The following is a 22138-nucleotide window of genomic DNA, read 5'->3' as shown; positions in this document are numbered from 1 at the left end:
CTATCAACAAGGCAGGTCATACAGACCCTAGTTTCTACCTTCTTAACAACACTATCAACAAGGCAGGTCCTACAGGCCCTAGTTTCTACCTTCTTATCAACACTATCAACAAGGCAGGTCCTACAGGCCCTAGTTTTGTCACACCTGGACTACTGTTCAGCCGTGTGGTCAGGTGCCACAAAGAACGACTTAGGAAAATTACAATTGGCGCAGAACAGGGCAGCACGGCTGGCCCTTGGATGTACACAGAGAGCTAATATTAATAATATGCATGTCAATCTCTCCTGGCTCAAAGTGTAAGAGAGATTGACTTCACCACTACTTATATTTATGAGAAGTATAAAAATGTTGAATGTACCAAGCTGTCTGTTTGAACTACTAGCACACAGCTCAGACACCCATACATACCCCACAAGACATGCCACCAGAGGTCTCTTCACAGTCTCCAAGTCCAGAACAGAATATGGGAGGCGCACAGTACTAAGAGCCATGACTACATGGAACTCTATTCCACATCAGGTAACTGATGCAGCAGTAGGATCAGATTTAATAAACACTGATAAAAATACACCTTATGGAACAGAGGGGACCGTGAAGAGACACAAACATAGACACAGACACATACACACTATACACACACAAACACATGGATTTTGTGTTGTAGATATGAGGGTGTGGTGGAGTAGTGGCCTGAGGGCACACACTTAGTCTGTTGTGAATGTATTGTAATGTTTTTAAAATGGTATAAACTGCCTTAATTTTGCTGGACCCCAGGAAGAATAGCTGCTGCCTTGGCAGGAACTAATGGGGATCCATAATAAACCCCAGGAAGAGTAGCTGATGCCTTGGCAGGAACTAATGGAGATCCATAATACACCCCAGGAAGAGTAGCTGCTGCCTTAGCAGGAACTAATGGGGATCCATAATAAACCCCAGGAAGAGTAGCTGCTGCCTTGGCAGGAACTAATGGGGATCCATAATAAACCCCAGGAAGAGTAGCTGCTGACTTGGCAGGAACTAATGGGGACCCATAATAAACCCCAGGAAGAGTAGCTGCTGACTTGGCAGGAACTAATGGGGACCCATAATAAACCCCAGAAAGAGTAGCTGCTGCTTTGGCAGGAACTAATGGGGATCCAGAATAAACCCCAGGAAGAGTAGCTGCTGCCTTGGCAGGAACTAATGGGGATCCATAATAAACCCTGTAGTGGAAATTTCCTGTATTACCAAATCATGAGAGCAAAACCCACACACAAGTCAGAGTTATCATAAAGTCCATCTTTAATTATTTGAGCTCCATCACAACCCTGTGACTCTCAGATCAATTCAGTGTCTATAAATGAATTCTCTGAGAGTGCTTACACATTGCAACTGAGATCCTTTATAGCAAAGACACACATAGCCAGACAGCATTGGCTATAAATTATTGTTCAGCTTTGTCTCCTAAACTATGTTCTTATCTCGCTATTGGTACCACTCAGGATCAACACCATTACCCCACCCAATGGCATATATGAAATACACCCCCTCCTGGACAAGATCACAGAGAGGAGAGTGACTCTCTAGGTCAAGATAAGGGCAACCTCAGAGGGAACATAGAATGGTTCCAGACACTGCCATCCTCCTCTCCCCGATGGGAAAAGTAGGGAGTGACTGGCACACAGACATTGTGAAGCCAAGAGATAATTGGTTCCCCCTCAATCATCCCTTCACATGGTTTAAAAGATACATTTACATATGAAGACAAGCTTGACCTCTCCCCTCTCTGTGGCCCAAGTAACTGAACCCTGACAGAGAACAGATAACTGCAGATGGCCAACACTATAGTACAACAAGATACATTCTAAATGACAAGTATCTCACAAGCATATTATGAAAATAGAACTTATCTATGTTACCCAACTAATTCTGATTCTGCTACGACAACCCTAGGAAGAGTAGCTGCTGACTTGGCAGGAACTAATGGAGATCCATAATAAACCCCAGGAAGAGTAGCTGCTGCCTTGGCAGGAACTAATGGAGATCCATAATAAACCCCAGGAAGAGTAGCTGCTGACTTGGCAGGAACTAATGGAGATCCATAATAAACCCCAGGAAGAGTAGCTGCTGCCTTGGCAGGAACTAATGGAGATCCATAATAAACCCCAGGAAGAGTAGCTGCTGACTTGGCAGGAACTAATGGAGATCCATAATAAACCCCAGGAAGAGTAGCTGCTGCCTTGGCAGGAACTAATGGAGATCCATAATAAACCCCAGGAAGAGTAGCTGCTGACTTGGCAGGAACTAATGGAGATCCATAAATGTATATGTAAAATGCATGTATATGTAGCAGAAAAGTTGTAAAAACACAAAATATATACATTATGTGTCCTCTGAAGGGGGGGGGCAACAACATCATGTAATCATGCTAACAACATCATGTAATCATGCTAACAACATCATGTAATCATGCTAACAACATCATGTAATCATGCTAACAACATCATGTAATCATGCTAGCAACATCATGCAATCATGCTAGCAAACATCAAACATGAACATGTTAGCTATACAGTATTGTCGAGTCACTACGGCCGGGATTCTTACTAAGGCCGTGATCTGCATTGCACCCACATCACACAGCGCTTTACTTTCTTAAAGGTATTTTATAGCTGACCTGTGCCGTGCGATGTCAGCGCATTGTGGTTTGTTTGAATACTGGCCATTCTCCACACTGGGTCATGGTTGGAGGGATAACTTCTGCATTAGTAGTACAGAGCATGAATGATGTTTCCAGCCAGCCAGAACTGTTTCGGAGGTTGTTGAGGTGAGGTGGACTAGTGGTCACTACTAGTCCACCTCACCAGTCATAGGCTACCAGTTACTGATTGTGTTTTAAACTAGTTGTCAGTTCTAATTTCCTGTACTGATTGTGCTCTACCAGCCTAAGTAGAAAAGGCTTTCATTATGTCAGAATACAACTAGTAGCCTAGTGTCATGGTTTACAGTTTAACGATGAGTGGGGTTGGTGGGGGTGTTCGGAATAGATGTCAGTGTACAGGGTAGATAGTCCACTTCTCCATCCCTCCCCTAGGTGGCAGCAGCAAAAGGGTCATACCCAGTACTGGTTCTGCTGTAGAGTTGGGGTTGGGGTCCTAATGAGCTGGTCTGAACTCTCTGGATTTACAGCTTTCAATGAGCAGTCCGGCAGTGATGCAGAGTTGCTAACTGAGCCCCGTTTGGCGAAAGGAAGCGGCCTGTCCAAGGCAGGGCTTCCAGGGTCGCTTGGGCTCAGCGGAGTCACCGTTACCGTGGGAGCGGCCGCGCTCCTCTGCGGCTGGTCGTGATAGTCCGGTGGGGTTGAGGGCGAGGGCAGCGGTTTCAGGGTCAGAGGTTTTTGTTTCCTCTTCCTGTTGCGTCTCAGCAGTAGAAACAGCACCCCCAGGATGATGACCAATAGGAGCAGGACCAGGAGAGGTAGGATCACCAATAGGGGGTTGGAAGTCCTCTGTGGGTATGACTCTACTCGGACCGGTGTCATCATAAAGGGGATCTCAGAAAGGTCTTCTCCTCTACCCATGGTGGGTTTGCCCAAAGTTGTACCTGTCGAGTCGTTGCGATTGGTGTTTCCCCAGTGATTGCGACCTTTGAACTTCTGGTGGGTCTTGCTGGGTCTCTGTGTGGAGAGGAAGGATGTAGACAGGGAGGGTAGTGCTGTCCCAATACCAAACACTGTCGTTTGGTTCGATTGGTTCAGAGACTGAGAGAAAGGACTGCTGGTGGTCAGGACGGGACTCTCTGTTCTTCTGACTAGCGATGGATCGTATGGAACGACAGTGAAGCGGAACTCTCCCTTGGCAGGTGGGACGTTCTCCGCTTTCACGACAAAAACCAATGAGTCGTTCAGCTCCTGCACTTCAGTCATGTTAGCATTGAGCTCGATGGATATCCTCTCCTGCTTCACATCCTGAAAGGAGAAAGACTCCACCGGTTCCGTTTTCATACCATCTTTGGCTTTTCCTCGGGCCAGCTTGCCGTACTTTGGCTGGGACACGACCTCGAAGATGGGGTCGTTGCCTGTTAGAGAAGCCAGCTCAGTTGCATTGAGAAAACCAGTGTTGAGTTTGACCACAATGCCATTGGGTATTCTCACCCCTTTGCCAAACCTCACCAGGGGCTTAACTGTGATGTTGACAACCTGATTCGTCAGGTTAGCTTTCGACGTAAATACAGTGAACTCAAAGCTGTCCTGACCAGATGTGACGCTCGTCATTTGATAAAACAAGCGACCAGTCCTTAGGTCCTCCTGCTCAAACTGCCTCAAATCCTGGTTGTCCAGCCAAAGGATCTTGCCGTACCGTGGAAGCTTGGTGATCCGGTAGTGAATCATTGTGGTTTTCCCGTTAGTCTCTGCAGCCAGACTCCCCTGCGTTAACGCTACACAGGTCTGACCCTGCTTCAGAGTCAGCCCTGTGTTGTTAACCAGGGAGATGGTGATCTCTGTCAACTCCAGGTTGAATAGCTTGTACACCGGCTCGTGGTGGCCGTCCGAGATACTGAAATAGAAGACCCCCGACGCCTGGCCTCCATCATGGACAAAGTACACCTTCCCACTGTTGATCTGAGCCTGAGTGAAGGACACCACAGACTCATTCAGGCTTCCTGCCAGGGCCAGATAGCCGTTGTTGGGCTTGCTGACGACAGTGTACTGGACATCCTCTGAAGGGTTGTCCAGATCTTTCACATTGAGGTTCTGCAGTCCCAGGGCCACTATGTCCCCCTGTACCACACTCAGGCTGGGGGTTTTGGTCTTCAGGACGGGTGGCTGGTCATTGATCGGGACCACTGTGATGTTGAACCACTCTTCCAGCACCTAGATAGAGAAGAAAAATATGACTTCATTGTCCAATGTACACAGAAACTGCTTTAGCGTTTAGAGCAGAACTTTAATGTCTTCAATGAGGAAATTTGATTTGATTTGAATTCATTTCACAATTACAGAAAGTATTCAGACCCCTTGGATTTTTCCACATTTTGTTACTTTACAGCCTTATTCTAAAATGGATTAAATACATGTTTTCCCTCATCAATCTACACACAATACCCCATAATGACATCACAATACCCCATAATGACATCACAATACCCCACAATACCCCATAATGACATCACAATACCCCATAACGACAAGCAAAAACAGGTTTAGACATTTTTGCAAATGTGTAAAAAAAAAATAAAAAAACGAAATGCCTTACATAAGTATTCAGACCCTTTACTCAGTACTTTGTTAAAGCACCTTTGTCAGCGATTACAGCCTCGAGTCTTCTTGGGTATGACGCTACAAGCTTGGCACACCTGTATTTGGGGAGTTTCTCCCATTCTTCTCTGCAGATCCTCTCAAGCTCTGTCAGGTTGGATGGAGAGCATCGCTTCGCAGCTATTTTCAGGTCTCTCCAGAGATGTTAGATCAGGTTCAAGTCCGGGCTCTGGCTGGCCCACTCAAGGACATTCAGAGACTTGTCCCGAATCCACTCCTGCGCTCTTGGCTGTGTGCTTAGGGTTGTTGTCCTGTTGGAAGTTGAACCTTTGCCCCAGTCTTTGGTCCTGAGCGCTCTGGTGCAGGATTTCATCAAGGATCTCTGTACTTTGCTCCGTTCATCTTTCCTTTGACCCTGACTAGTCTCCCAGTCCCTGCCACTGAAAAAAATCCTCACAGCATGATGCTGCCACCACCATGCTTTACCGTAGGGATGGTGCCAGGTTTCCTCCAGACGTGACGCTTGGGCTTGGCAGGGAAGAGTCTGGCCATTACCATAAATGCCTGATTGGTGGAGTGCTGCAGAGATGGTTGTCCTTTTGGAATGTTCTCCCATCTCCACAGAGGAACTCTGGAGCTCTGTCAGAGTGACAATCGGGTTCTTGGTCACCTCCCTGACCAAGGCCCTTCTCCACCGATTGCTCAGTTTGGCCGGGCGGCCAGCTCTAGGAAGAGTCTTGGTGGTTCAAAACCTCTTCCATTTAAGAATGATGGAGGCCACTGTGTTCTTGGAGACCTTCCATGCTGCAGAAATGTTTTGGTACCCTTCTCCAGATCTGTGCCTCGACACAATCCTGTCTCGGAGCTCTACAGAAATTCCTTCAATCCCATGGCTAGGTTTTTGCTCTGACATGCACTGCCTACTGTGGGACCTTATATAGACAAGTGTATGCCTTTCCAAATCATGTCAAATCAATCGAATTTAGCACAGGTGGAAAATCAGGTCGTAGAAACATCTCAATGATAATCAATGGAAACAGGATGCACTTGAGCTCAATTTTGAGTCTCGTGACAAAGGGTCTGAATAGTTATGTAAATAAGGTATTTCTGTTCATTTTATACATTTTCAAAATTGTCTAAAAACCTGTTTTTTCTTTGTCATTATGGGGTATTGTGATGTCATTATGGGTATTGTGATGTCATTATGGGGTATTGTGTGTAGATTGATGAGGAAACACATGTATTTAATCCATTTTAGAATAAGGTTGTAACGTAACAAAATGTGGGGAAAAAATCAAGGGGTCTGAATACTTTCCGAATGCACCGTGTGTACATACACACAAAATCATGATTGAATATGAACAGACATGTACCAGCCCAGCCATAGACAGTAGGGTACATGTGTGGAAAATGCAAGCTAGGTTTACATATCATACACACCTGGCTGACGTCTAGAGGGCGCTGGGCCGGCTTTCCCTTGGGGTTCAGCCAGGTGTCGAAGACAAAGCTGTCATGGCGCGTCTCGGAGTCGTCGTGGCGATATGTGATGCCATACTTGTTGAGGATGCGCTGGGAGAAGTTAGGTTTCTCCACACTGAGGATCCTCTCTCCCACCACGATAACGCCATGCTGGGGTAGCGACTTGACCTGGAACCAAACCTCATGGGAGTTGCGCTGGGGCGTGGGCAGCTTGAACATTAGGTTAGACGCGTCCAGCTTGGACTCGTCGATGACAACACTGTCACCCTCTGTCACCACTGCACCTAGAATGCAATGAGAGACGAGCATTCATCTTTAACGTCACTAACATTTCACCAAACTTGATTTGATTAGCATTAACAGAACAAATGAAATGTATTAGAAATGTATTGCTAACATTTCGTCTACTAGAATAAATACCTGAGGTGATCAGGAGGAAGGAAGCCTGTTTGATTGCCCCTTAAAACTGCATAATATTTTTTTTATTTTAAATAACCATTATTCACCCATTTTACCAATGATTTCCCCCGATGACCCACCTGTGTTAGCGAGGAGCAATGATTTGCGGTCGGTTCCAGCATTCTCGTAGGAGATGTCCATCTCAAAGGTCTGGGTCTCCAGGGTAACCGGTGGTGAAAACACTGAGAAGGTCATTGAGTCCATGGCAGACCATCCAACCGACTCCACAAAACTTTGGAAGTACAAAACCTCCCCCTGGTCCACCTGAGATACACAGAAGAAGGAGAAGAAGAAGAAGAAGGAGAAGGAGAAGAACAAGAAGAACAAGAAGAACAAACAACAAGCAGAAGAAGGAGAAGAAGGAGAAGAAGAAGAAGAAGAAGAAGAAGGAGAAGGAGAAGAGCAAGAAGAACAAACAACAAGGAGAAGAAGGAGAAGAAGAAGAAGAAATAGAAGAAGGAGAAGAACAAGAACAAGAAGAACAAGAAGAACAAGAAGAAGGAGGAGAAGAGTTAGATACTCAATTTAGCAAACATTTATCCCATGGTCCACCTGAGACCACTAATCAGTGAAGGCTGGTGTTAGTATAAATCGGACGGGCAAGGCCGCAATATGCTCACTTTTGTACCTGTTTCAACGTAGCTGAAACACTAAAGAAAGCATTGAATAAAAACTCTGAACATCAACAACTTTGGTTTAAAAAAAAAGAAAAAAAAAAGATCTCTTAAAAAAATATCAATATATTTCAAGACATGAACACTTCCTGTGAGTCACTTCTTCCACTGGAGAAGATCTAGTCTGTAGTTGATATTCAGGAAACAGATTTATAATGCATGTCTTTGTTGTCAGGTGTTGCTCCACAGAGATTGGCCAGTTTGACCAAAGGGCTTTATTCTTGTTTTGTAAACTTCTAGTGGTTTTATTGACTGGATAGGACAGAGGAGATTACAAAGGTAACGTGAGCCAGAAGGGGCAGTGGGTCGGTTTTCAAACCCACGCTGACTCTACTCCTGTATGTGTACCGGGGGGAGTGAGGCACGGGTTTATTCATGACCTGCGATTATATCCGCGGGGCGGGTGGGTCATTAAAAATTGTTGGATGAAGGTTGGGTGGGTGGGTTTAGGGTAATTAAATATTGTTGGATGAAGGTTGGGTGGGTGGGTTTAGGGTAATTAAATATTGTTGGATGGAGGTTTGGTGGGTGGGTTTAGGGTAATTAAATATTGTTGGATGGAGGTTTGGTGGGTGGGTTTAGGGTAATTAAATATTGTTGGATGGAGGTTTGGTGGGTGGGTTTAGGGTAATTAAATATTGTTGGATGGAGGTTTGGTGGGTGGGTTTAGGGTAATTAAATATTGTTGGATGGAGGTTTGGTGGGTGGGTTTAGGGTAATTAAATATTGTTGGATGAAGGTTTGGTGGGTGGGTTTAGGGTAATTAAATATTGTTGGATGAAGGTTTGGTGGGTGGGTTTAGGGTAATTAAATATTGTTGGATGAAGGTTTGGTGGGTGGGTTTAGGATAATTAAATATTGTTGGATGAAGGTTTGGTGGGTGGCGGGTTGAATATAAGGAAAACAATGCAGTAAAAAAAATCATAAATGTGTAATTCTTGGGCAATTCATATCTAAAGGCTATATTGATGTTTTTCTTTCATATTTTTTTTTAATCTGGCATTAGTGTGTAAGCCTATTGCACGCCGAATGAAACCTGGCACAGTTCTGTTCTGATTCTCAACAGTGAAAACCTGGCACAGTTCTGTTCTGTTTCTCAACAGTGAAAACCTGGCACAGTTCTATTCTGTTTCTCAACAGTGAAAACTTGGCACAGTTCTGTTCTGTTTCTCAACAGTGAAAACCTGGCACAGTTCTGTTCTGTTTCTCAACAGTGAAAACCTGGCACAGTTCTGTTCTGTTTCTCAACAGTGAAAACCTGGCACAGTTCTGTTCTGTTTCTCAACAGTGAAAACATGGCACAGTTCTGTTCTGTTTCTCAACAGTGAAAACCTGGCACAGTTCTGTTCTGTTTCTCAACAGTGAAAACCTGGCACAGTTCTGTTCTGTTTCTCAACAGTGAAAACATGGCACAGTTCTGTTCTGTTTCTCAACAGTGAAAACATGGCACAGTTCTGTTCTGTTTCTCAACAGTGAAAACATGGCACAGTTCTGTTCTGTTTCTCAACAGTGAAAACCTGGCACAGTTCTGTTCTGTTTCTCAACAGTTCTGCCAAAGAAATGAAGACTTATTCAATCAAAAACAATGACCGACCAAGCTTCCTGTTAATGTAACACAGCATTCTTCCTGCATGTGTTGGAATTTATATCCTGTTGAGTTTCTTTGTGTTCATTTCTCGCTGTAAATATTATGTTTCCCCAAACAGTACGGGCCCGATTCAGACTTAAGAAATGTACGCCTTTCCTACTCACGCCAATCTTACACACTTCTCAGCTGGGGTTGGAACCAAAATTATTTTCTAAATCGTTTCGTTCTGAACAGAACCATTATTATTTTCCGACCTTCAAAATAAAGTCCTGAACCGGTTTGAACCAAAACCCAAAAAAGTACTGTTTTTTTTCTTCTTTTTAAAAAATCTTTCATTTCTGTTCCTTTTTAAAACCTCTGAAATTTACTTTTTTTTTTGTACATTTAGCTCTACATTAAATTACATCACCATTCAGTTGTTTACATGCGCAACGAACAGACAGGTGGGTGGTGAGAGAGTGAGAGAGGGTTGAGGAGGAGGCTTGGCTTGAAGTGCCTGGGTATCTTGTTATGACATGCTTTATCTGAATTATATCTACAGAGGAGGAGCTTCTATGGAGGAACTTTGAATGTCTTTGAACTTCCGAGAGATGGCTTAAAATTGGACCGGAGCTAGCTAACAAGCTTGTGTGTGCAGAGCGGCACCCGAATTAAAAATATATCTTACCTTTTTTGTAATGAATAAACTCAATTTGAAACGTGGTAACTATAGTATCCTTAACTAGCATTGAACAAACAAAAAAGTGAATCCATTCTTCTATAATTAAAAATCTCTCCCTAATTTCTGAATCAGCCTTGTAACGTCAGTAGGCCACAGCTTCGGAGTGGGAGGGGCACAAGGAGTGGGAGGGGCACAAGGAGTGGGAGGGGCACAAGGAGTGGGAGGGGCACAAGGAGGTGGAGGGGCAGGTAGCCTACACACTGGCAAAGATATTCAGCTGGCAGGCAAACACTGGAATAAGTTTCTGAATGACAGAGTGAGGGCATTGCATTTGCGATGTTGTTGTTGTTGTTTTTTTTGTGGGCCAAAAAAAACTTTCCCGGAATGTAAAAGAAAATATATTGGTAATTTAAAAATACAGTGGTTTGATACATCCAGAAAGTTGACACATTCAATTGTTCAAATCCATGAAATAATTTGTGAGGTGAGAAAATTTTACAATAAGAGTTGAATGGTAGTCCTATAAATCTACCCTGATAATCCTCACTAATCATGGGACTGTAATGACAACGGTCCTGTCGTCGTGAACCTTTGCTCCAGGCTCCAGGTTTAAACTGCTAGGTATGGTCTTCATTCCATAATGATTCAAATGGGTTACATGTCCCAAATTATTGCACCATTTGTGATGCGTTCGCCTATTATGATCCACTACAGCTAGTGATCCTCAGGAACGACAACGCGGACGTGACAGACGAAAGAAACTAACACTAAAGTGACGGTTAAAATGTATGTTGGGATTTACATTTTTGTATTAGGGATTATGGATCCCCATTAGTTCCTGTTGAGGCAGCAGCTCCTCTTCCTGGGGTTTATAACGGATCCCCATTAGTTCCTGCCAAGACAGCAGCTACCCTTCCTGGGGTTTATAACGGGTCCCCATTAGTTCCTGTTGAGGCAGCAGCTCCTCTTCCTGGGGTTTATTATGGATCCCCATTAGTTCCTGTTGAGGCAGCAGCTCCTCTTCCTGGGGTTTATAACGGGTCCCCATTAGTTCCTGTTGAGGCAGCAGCTCCTCTTCCTGGGGTTTATTATGGATCCCCATTAGTTCCTGTCAAGGCAGCAGCTACTCTTCCTGGGGTTTATAACGGGTCCCCATTAGTTCCTGTTGAGGCAGCAGCTCCTCTTCCTGGGGTTTATTATGGATCCCCATTAGTTCCTGCCAAGACAGCAGCTACTCTTCCTGGGGTTTATTATAGATCCCCATTAGTTCCTGCCAAGACAGCAGCTACTCTTCCTGGGGTTTATTATGGGTCCTCATTAGTTCCTGTTGAGGCAGCAGCTCCTCTTCCTGGGGTTTATTATGGATCCCCATTAGTTCCTGCCAAGACAGCAGCTACTCTTCCTGGGGTTTATTATAGATCCCCATTAGTTCCTGCCAAGACAGCAGCTACTCTTCCTGGGGTTTATTATGGGTCCTCATTAGTTCCTGTTGAGGCAGCAGCTCCTCTTCCTGGGGTTTATTATGGATCCCCATTAGTTCCTGCCAAGACAGCAGCTACTCTCCCTGGGGTTTATTATGGATCCCCATTAGTTCCTGCCAAGGCAGTAGCTACTCTTCCTGGGGTTTATTATGGGTCCTCATTAGTTCCTGTTGAGGCAGCAGCTACTCTTCCTGGGGTTTATAACGGGTCCCCATTAGTTCCTGTTGAGGCAGCAGCTCCTCTTCCTGGGGTTTATTATGGATCCCCATTAGTTCCTGTTGAGGCAGCAGCTCCTCTTCCTGGGGTTTATAACGGATCCCCATTAGTTCCTGCCAAGACAGCAGCTCCTCTTCCTGGGGTTTATTATAGATCCCCATTAGTTCCTGCCAAGACAGCAGCTACTCTTCCTGGGGTTTATTATAGATCCCCATTAGTTCCTGCCAAGACAGCAGCTACTCTTCCTGGGGTTTATTATGGGTCCTCATTAGTTCCTGTTGAGGCAGCAGCTCCTCTTCCTGGGGTTTATTATGGATCCCCATTAGTTCCTGTTGAGGCAGCAGCTCCTCTTCCTGGGGTTTATAACGGATCCCCATTAGTTCCTGCCAAGGCAGCAGCTCCTCTTCCTGGGGTTTATTATGGGTCCTCATTAGTTCCTGTTGAGGCAGCAGCTCCTCTTCCTGGGGTTTATAACGGGTCCCCATTAGTTCCTGTTGAGGCAGCAGCTCCTCTTCCTGGGGTTTATTATGGATCTCCATTAGTTCCTGCCAAGGCAGCAGCTACTCTTCCGGGGGTTTATTATGGATCTCCATTAGTTCCTGTTGAGGCAGCAGCTACTCTTCCTGGAGTTTATTATGGATCTCCATTAGTTCCTGCCAAGGCAGCAGCTACTCTTCCGGGGGTTTATTATGGATCTCCATTAGTTCCTGTTGAGGCAGCAGCTACTCTTCCTGGGGTTTATTATGGATCCCCATTAGTTCCTGTTGAGGCAGCAGCTACTCTTCCTGGGGTTTATTATGTATCTCCATTAGTTCCTGTTGAGGCAGCAGCTACTCTTCCTGGGGTTTATTATGGATCCCCATTAGTTCCTGCCAAGACAGCAGCTACTATTCCTGGGGTTTATTATGGATCCCCATTAGTTCCTGCCAAGGCAGCACTACTCTTCCTGGGGTTTATTATGGATCCCCATTAGTTCCTGCCAAGGCAGCAGCTACTCTTCCCGGGGTTTATTATGGATCCCCATTAGTTCCTGCCAAGGCAGCAGCTACTCTTCCCGGGGTTTATTATGAATCCCCATTAGTTCCTGCCAAGGCAGCAGCTACTCTTCCTGGGGTTTATTATGGATCCCTATTAGTTCCTGCCAAGGCAGCAGCTACTCTTCCTGGGGTTTATTATGGATCCCCATTAGTTCCTGCCAAGGCAGCAGCTACTCTTCCTGGAGTTTATTATGGATCTCCATTAGTTCCTGCCAAGGCAGCAGCTACTCTTCCTGGGGTACAGCAACATTAAGGCAGTTACAGTGCCTTGTATTCGGCCCCCTTGAACTTTGCGACCTTTTGCCACATTTCAGGCTTCAAACATAAAGATATAAAACTGTATTTTTTTGTGAAGAATCAACAACAAGTGGGACACAATCATGAAGTGGAACGACATTTATTGGATATTTCAAACTTTTTTAACAATTCAAAAACTGAAAAATTGGGCGTGCAAAATTATTCAGCCCCTTTACTTTCAGTGCAGCAAACTCTCTCCAGAAGTTCAGTGAGGATCTCTGAATGATCCAATGTTGACCTAAATGACTAATGATGATAAATACAATCCACCTGTGTGTAATCAAGTCTCCGTATAAATGCACCTGCACTGTGATAGTCTCAGAGGTCCGTTAAAAGCGCAGAGAGCATCATGAAGAACAAGGAACACACCAGGCAGGTCCGAGATACTGTTGTGAAGAAGTTTAAAGCCGGATTTGGATACAAAAAGATTTCCCAAGCTTTAAACATCCCAAGGAGCACTGTGCAAGCGATAATATTGAAATGGAAGGAGTATCAGACCACTGCAAATCTACCAAGACCTGGCCGTCCCTCTAAACTTTCAGCTCATACAAGGAGAAGACTGATCAGAGATGCAGCCAAGAGGCCCATGATCACTCTGGATGAACTGCAGAGATCTACAGCTGAGGTGGGAGACTCTGTCCATAGGACAACAATCAGTCGTATATTGCAAAAATCTGGCCTTTATGGAAGAGTGGCAAGAAGAAAGCCATTTCTTAAAGATATCCATAAAAAGTGTCGTTTAAAGTTTGCCACAAGCCACCTGGGAGACACACCAAACATGTGGAAGAAGGTGCTCTGGTCAGATGAAACCAAAATTGAACTTTTTGGCAACAATGCAAAACGTTATGTTTGGCGTAAAAGCAACACAGCTGAACACACCATCCCCACTGTCAAACATGGTGGTGGCAGCATCATGGTTTGGGCCTGCTTTTCTTCAGCAGGGACAGGGAAGATGGTTAAAATTGATGGGAAGATGGATGGAGCCAAATACAGGACCATTCTGGAAGAAAACCTGATGGAGTCTGCAAAAGACCTGAGACTGGGACGGAGATTTATCTTCCAACAAGACAATGATCCAAAACATAAAGCAAAATCTACAATGGAATGGTTCAAAAATAAACATATCCAGGTGTTAGAATGGCCAAGTCAAAGTCCAGACCTGAATCCAATCGAGAATCTGTGGAAAGAACTGAAAACTGCTGTTCACAAATGCTCTCCATCCAACCTCACTGAGCTCGAGCTGTTTTGCAAGGAGGAATGGGAAAAAATTTCAGTCTCTCGATGTGCAAAACTGATAGAGACATACCCCAAGCGACTTACAGCTGTAATCGCAGCAAAAGGTGGCGCTACAAAGTATTAACTTAAGGGGGCTGAATAATTTTGCACGCCCAATTTTTCAGTTTTTGGTTTGTTAAAAAAGTTTGAAATATCCAATAAATGTCGTGCCACTTCATGATTGTGTCCCACTTGTTGTTGATTCTTCACAAAAAAATACAGTTTTATATCTTTATGTTTGAAGCCTGAAATGTGGCAAAAGGTCGCAAAGTTCAAGGGGGCCGAATACTTTCGCAAGGCACTGTATATAATTTTTAAAACATTACAATAAATTCACAACAGATTTCAAAACATATTATGGTATAACTGACGGTGGCTACCGAAAGTGGCTAATACAGTATTTAAAACGATACAAATTGTTTAAAAAAATACAGTGAGGAGTCTGGGCGTATATATTTAAAACATTCTAGAAATAATAAATCAACTTGGTATAAGTTTGGCGCTGTACTGTAATTTGCGTATGGCAACAGAAGCCTATAGCTTGGGTCTCCACATTTCAAATCTGCAAGTTAAGGCCAGCATTTATTTGTTATTATGTGTTTATACCTCATAGCCTGGTTCCTCTCTAGGTTTCTTCCTAGGTTTTGGCCTTTCTAGGGAGTTTTTCCCTAGCCACCGTGCTTCTACACCTGCATTGCTTGCTGTTTGGGGGTTTTAGGCTGGGTTTCTGTACAGCACTTTGAGATATCAGCTGATGTAAGAAGGGCTATATAAATACATTTGATTTGATGATATTATGGATCCCCACTAGCGTTTGTAGGAGCAGCAGATAATTTTCCTGGGTTCCACAAAAAAAAAACACAAAAAATGACAAGTAACAAAACACTTGTACACTAATAATCTGGGACAGTCATATAAACTTCACGGTGGGAAAGGTGACATGTCGATATGCTTCAGTTTGCTGCCATGTGACTGGTTTCACATTTTGCCTACAGCGATCATACGGTAAAATATATATAAAACAATTGTCATTTATATTTACTATCCCCCTTATCTAAACGGCTTATTCATTTACCTAGCTGTTATCAATAGCTCTTCATTAACACGGCCTACCTGTAGAATCCCCTCCACCACACCTTCATTAATACAGCCTACCTGTAGAATCACCTCCACCACACCTTCATTAATACAGCCTACCTGTAGAATCACCTCTACCACACCTTCATTAATACAGCCTACCTGTAGAATCACCTCTACCACACCTTCATTAATACAGCCTACCTGTAGATTCACCTCTACCACACCTTCATTAATACAGCCTACCTGTAGAATCACCTCCACCACACCTTCATTAATACAGCATACCTGTAGAATCACCTCTACCACACCTTCATTAATACAGCCTACCTGTAGAATCACCTCCACCACACCTTCATTAATACAGCCTACCTGTAGAATCACCTCTACCACACCTTCATTAATACAGCCTACCTGTAGAATCACCTCTACCACACCTTCATTAATACAGCCTACCTGTAGAATCCCCTCCACCACACCTTCATTAATACAGCCTACCTGTAGATTCACCTCTACCACACCTTCATTAATACAGCCTACCTGTAGATTCACCTCTACCACACCTTCATTAATACAGCCTACCTGTAGAATCACCTCTACCACACCTTCATTAATACAGCCTACCTGTAGAATCACCTCCACCACACCTTCATTAATACGGCCTACCTGTAGATTCACCTCTACCACACCTTCATTAATACAGCCTACCTGTAGAATCACCTCTACCACACCTTCATTAATACGGCCTACCTGTAGATTCACCTCTACCACACCTTCATTAATACGGCCTACCTGTAGAATCCCCTCTACCACACCATTAATACAGCCTACCTGTAGATTCACCTCTACCACACCTTCATTAACACGGCCTACCTGTAGAATCACCTCCACCACACCTTCATTAATACGGCCTACCTGTAGATTCACCTCTACCACACCTTCATTAATACGGCCTACCTGTAGATTCACCTCCACTACACCTTCATTAATACAGCCTACCTGTAGAATCACCTCCACCACACCTTCATTAATACAGCCTACCTGTAGATTCACCTCTACCACACCTTCATTAATACGGCCTACCTGTAGAATCACCTCTACCACACCTTCATTAATACAGCCTACCTGTAGAATCACCTCCACCACACCTTCATTAATACGGCCTACCTGTAGATTCACCTCTACCACACCTTCATTAATACGGCCTACCTGTAGAATCACCTCTACCACACCTTCATTAATACAGTCTACCTGTAGAATCACCTCTACCACACCTTCATTAATACAGCCTACCTGTAGATTCACCTCTACCACACCTTCATTAATACAGCCTACCTGTAGAATCCCCTCCACCACACCTTCATTAACACGGCCTACCTGTAGAATCACCTCTACCACACCTTCATTAATACGGCCTACCTGTAGAAACACCTCTACCACACCTTCATTAATACGGCCTACATGTAGAATCACCTCTAACACACCTTCATTAATACAGCCTACCTGTAGAATCCCCTCTACCACACCTTCATTAATACGGCCTACCTGTAGAATCACCTCTACCACACCTTCATTAATACAGCCTACCTGTAGAATCCCCTCTACCACACCTTCATTAATACAGCCTACATGTAGAATCACCTCTACCACACCTTCATTAATATGGCCTACCTGTAGAATCACCTCTACCACACCTTCATTAATACGGCCTACCTGTAGAATCACCTCCACCACACCTTCATCAATACAGCCTACCTGTAGAATCCCCTCTACCACACCTTCATTAATACGGCCTACCTGTAGAATCACCTCCTCCACACCTTCATCTCTTTGATCTCCACCCAAAACAACGAATAGCGGATGAATAGAATGATTTTCTCATGCTCAAGTTCAAGGTCAGAACTCGTAGAGAGAAAGATGCATGAAAAAGGGAATGACGTTCTCTTCACGTGCTCTTAACTCGGGTCGGGAACACCTACAAACTCCTGGGTTCATTCTCACAGAGCGTCACTCAGAGTAGGAGTGGGGGGGTCTAGGATCAGCCCCCACCCCCCCCACCCTTTTTTAATCCATGTAATCATATTCAATATGATCTTTAAAAAGGTCAAACTAAACCTAAAATCAGCAGCTCGGCTCTTACCATTGTCTGTGTGAAGGAGGAGACATCTACAGTGTAGTTATTAGCAAGCACTGTGACCAGTCTTCCGAGTTCGGGTCGACGAATCACGTTGAAGGTCATGGTACGGTTGGATCTCTTGTCATTGGTCACTGCCTGCAAATCGTCCCTGGTGATTGAGGTTGTAGAGCCTGTTGGGAAAAACTATGGGGTAAACAAACGCTCCAACATACTGTGTACACAGGCACAATCATGTAACATAACCTGGGACTTACAGTATAGGCATACATAAAGATAAAGTATTTTAATGAACGACTGCCCCTTAAAAAAAAACGACTTATTGTTTTTGAAAACTGCCTATGTGGCATCGATATGAGTCAGAAACATTTGTTCTAGTGTCAAAATGTACGACAAAGTTGTAAAGTGGATAATTTTGGTCATAAACTGAGATTTGAGAGAAGGTATAAAACTTAATGAAGTTTAATTAATATTAATGAACTTAAATTTCCATCCTGCCCAAAACTTACAGCACCCAAGTTATCAACATCAATATTTTGATTTGTTTTTACACTTTTTTGGTTACTACATGATTCCATAATGTGTTATTTCATAGTTTTGATGTCTTCACTATTATTCTACAATGTAGAAGATAGTAGAAATAGTAAAAATAGAAAAGGTCAGGAATGAGTAGGTGTTCTAGAACCCTGGAATGAGTAGGTGTTCTAGAACCCTGGAATGAGTAGGTGTTCTAGAACCCTGGAATGAGTAGGTGTTCTAAAACCCTGGAATGAGTAGGTGTTCTAAAACCCTGGAATGAGTAGGTGTTCTAAAACCCTGGAATGAGTAGGTGTTCTAAAACCCTGGAATGAGTAGGTGTTCTAGAACCCTGGAATGAGTAGGTGTTCTAAAACCCTGGAATGAGTAGGTGTTCTAAAACCCTGGAATGAGTAGGTGTTCTAGAACCCTGGAATGAGTAGGTGTTCTAGAACCCTGGAATGAGTAGGTGTTCTAAAACCCTGGAATGAGTAGGTGTTCTAAAACCCTTGAATGAGTAGGTGTTCTAGAACCCTGGAATGAGTAGGTGTTCTAGAACCCTGGAATGAGTAGGTGTGTCCAAACTTGTACTGTATATCAAGTGGACACTATTGTCTGCTTCACCTCAGAAATAGAGGCAAGACGACCGGCTATTTCTGACCGCCGTTTTATACTGGAACTAAAATACAGATCACCTACAAGGATGGACCTTTGAAAAGCACAATGTGTTTCATGCTTAGTGTGTCATGAGGTCATCTCAATCAGTACCAGAACAAGGACAACAAGCGCACTTGCACCTACACACTTTTGAATATCGAAACTCCCAATCTAAATGAATTACAATCGCAATCATAGTTATTTATAAGAGTATATTACGAGGGGGGGGGGGGTCAGTCGTAAAGTAGTCAACTGGTGTGTAGAAAAATAGAAAAATATCATGAAGCTAGAAAGACAAGAAGTTTGAAGTGGTATAGAATAAGTTAAGAGAAAGATCTCTTCTTCAGCTGTCGTCTGAAACGCATTAGAGCAGGCACAGACAGAGGCACAGTTCCTTAACTATCTCCACTCGTCCATCCACTGCCTGGAAAGCCCAGCCCACTGTGCCAGCTGGCCATTGGCTACCACCGTCAATCAAACCTGGGTTCAACTACTATTTGAAATATTTAAAAGACTCTTAGCTTCAGCTCTAACCTGCCTGAAGTGCCAGATGGGCATGTCTGCAGCTACTATGTTGGTCCCATTGCGCCAAATAGTATTTGAACCCAGGTCCGCCATCCATCCTCACCTAACTCACAAACCAGACTCCTCAGCCTCAACCTGGACTGTCAGAGTTTGGCTAAGGGTGTGTAAGGTCTGTGTGTGTGTGTGTGTGTGTGTGTGTGTGTGTGTGTGTGTGTGTGTGTGTGTGTGTGTGTGTGTGTGTGTGTGTGTGTGTGTGTGTGTGTGTCTAAGGCAGCTAGCAAACAAAGCACAGGGCGGAGTCAGTCTATTTATATTTAGCCATGGGTATTAAAAGTAGAGTACAACTCCCCTGTTCCTGAATAAAGTAGAGTACAACTCCCCTGTTCCTGAATAAAGTAGAGTACAACTCCCCTGTTCCTGAGTAAAGTAGAGTACAACTCCCCTGTTCCTGAATAAAGTAGAGTACAACTCCCCTGTTCCTGAGTAAAGTAGAGTACAACTCCCCTGTTCCTGAATAAAGTAGAGTACAACTCCCCTGTTCCTGAATAAAGTAGAGTACAACTCCCCTGTTCCTGAGTAAAGTAGAGTACAACTCCCCTGTTCCTGAGTAAAGTAGAGTACAACTCCCCTGTTCCTGAGTAAAGTAGAGTACAACTCCCCTGTTCCTGAGTAAAGTAGAGTACAACTCCCCTGTTCCTGAATAAAGTAGAGTACAACTCCTCTGTTCCTGAATAAAGTAGAGTACAACTCCCCTGTTCCTGAATAAAGTAGAGTACAACTCCACTGTTCCTGAATAAAGTAGAGTACAACTCCACTGTTCCTGAATAAAGTAGAGTACAACTCCACTGTTCCTGAATAGAGCAGAGATGAAATGATGACTCTATCCCAGTAAAAGTCATGATGCGTCTGGTCATGGACTTTTTTGGTGAATGAACAAAGACTAGCCGAGCCGCCAGGGGCAGTTCCCTGAATTATTCAATCAAATTGGATTTTGACAGTAAGATTAGTCGGTTTGAATAGGTAACTACGGTAATCCATTGAACACACAGTAGAAGGCCAGTTCCCCATGTTAGCATTGGGTGGAGGCTCTAAATGTAAAGTCTGTTGTTGTGACACAGGAAACGTGAGATTTGGTTCTGGGTGTTGAACCTCTCTCTTAGAGGTTAAGGACCAGTTCTGGACCAGTTCTGACCAACATGTCGGTGTACAAGGTACTCTGTGAACGTCACAGGGTCCAGTACCTTACAGTGGCAGAAAGTCCAATCTGTCTCCTCTCTGCTACCACTCTGTCAGTGGAGCTGATTTCAAGTGTCAGGTTTCACTCTCCTCATTTGCATAGGGAGTGACGCGTCACATTTTCTGGCCTATCCAGACAAATAACTGATTTCCCCTGCCTGTGAGCGACGGAGGGAGCCTGGGAGATGGTATATTAAAGGGGACAGTCTAGTGATTTCAGTAATCATGGTTTCATCACACTGTGGTATTCTCAACTAGATTTAGAGCTCTCAAAATGAAGAAAAAAAAACGAACTAAATAATTTAGTAGAATTGAAACACGACCACCTTATGTTGATCATAGAGGGACACAATCACTCTGTGCGTAAAGCTGATGTTGTAATGAGCCTGCAGACATTCGAAAGGTCTCAGCATCGCTCGCAGGAGACTTGGCAGGAAAATGCTCTGTCGTCAGTTACATGAAATTTGTACTGATCATATTTAGTTTACAGTTATAAAAAAATATGAAATCTTAAAGTAAGTCATTTATAAATGTCATTGTTACTATAAGTAAGCCTTTAATTTAAGCATTTCACTGTGAGGTCTACTACACCTGTTGTATTCAGCATTTCACTGTGAGGTCTACTACACCTGTTGTAGTCAGCATTTCACTGTAAGGTCTACTACACCTGTTGTATTCAGCATTTCACTGTGAGGTCTACTACACCTGTTGTATTCAGCATTTCACTGTGAGGTCTACTACACCTGTTGTATTCAGCATTTCACTGTGAGGTCTACTACACCTGTTGTATTCAGCATTTCACTGTAAGGTCTAATACACCTGTTGTATTCAGCATTTTCACTGTGAGGTCTACTACACCTGTTGTATTCAGCATTTCACTGTGAGGTCTACTACACCTGTTGTATTCAGCATTTTCACTGTGAGGTCTACTACACCTGTTGTATTCAGCATTTCACTGTAAGGTCTACTACACCTGTTGTATTCAGCATTTCACTGTGAGGTCTACTACACCTGTTGTATTCGGCATTTCACTGTAAGGTCTACTACACCTGTTGTATTCAGTATTTCACTGTGAGGTCTACTACACCTGTTGTATTCGGCATTTCACTGTAAGGTCTACTACACCTGTTGTATTCAGCATTTCACTGTGAGGTCTACTACACCTGTTGTATTCAGCATTTCACTGTGAGGTCTACTACACCTGTTGTATTCAGCATTTCACTGTAAGGTCTACTACACCTGTTGTATTCAGCATTTCACTGTGAGGTCTACTACACCTGTTGTATTCAGCATTTCACTGTGAGGTCTACTACACCTGTTGTATTCAGCATTTCACTGTGAGGTCTACTACACCTGTTGTATTCAGCATTTCACTGTGAGGTCTACTACACCTGTTGTATTCAGCATTTCACTGTGAGGTCTACTACACCTGTTGTATTCAGCATTTCACTGTGAGGTCTACTACACCTGTTGTATTCAGCGCACGTGACAAATAAACTGTGATTTGGAAAGCGTTTGACATTTCAAGCCCTCCCCCACTTCGTTGAATAGGAAAACATTTGATAGGTTGCCACGCTAGATGCCAAATTA

General features: G+C 43.8%; 1 protein-coding gene across 1 annotated transcript in view; it reads right to left on the bottom strand.

The window, feature by feature from the left end:
• Positions 1 to 1263: 1263 nt before the first annotated feature.
• LOC110536657 (chondroitin sulfate proteoglycan 4) overlaps positions 1264 to 22138 on the bottom strand; it is a 91569-nt gene continuing 70694 nt past the window's right edge. Inside the window, exons 12-15 of the mRNA XM_090191259.1 lie at positions 17621 to 17787; positions 7255 to 7438; positions 6677 to 6999; positions 1264 to 4852 (exon numbers count right to left, since the gene is read on the bottom strand). Of these exons, the coding sequence (XP_090047385.1) occupies positions 3092 to 4852; positions 6677 to 6999; positions 7255 to 7438; positions 17621 to 17787 (2435 nt within the window). The 3' untranslated portion in view covers positions 1264 to 3091. The remainder of the gene's footprint in view (positions 4853 to 6676; positions 7000 to 7254; positions 7439 to 17620; positions 17788 to 22138) is intronic.

The sequence above is a fragment of the Oncorhynchus mykiss genome, chromosome 11 (assembly GCF_057628025.1).
Source record: "Oncorhynchus mykiss isolate SJ-2025 chromosome 11, ASM5762802v1, whole genome shotgun sequence".
NCBI lineage: Eukaryota > Metazoa > Chordata > Actinopteri > Salmoniformes > Salmonidae > Oncorhynchus > Oncorhynchus mykiss.
The sequence above is the reverse complement of the archived record's forward strand: the minus strand, read 5'-3'. Positions and strand labels throughout refer to the sequence as shown.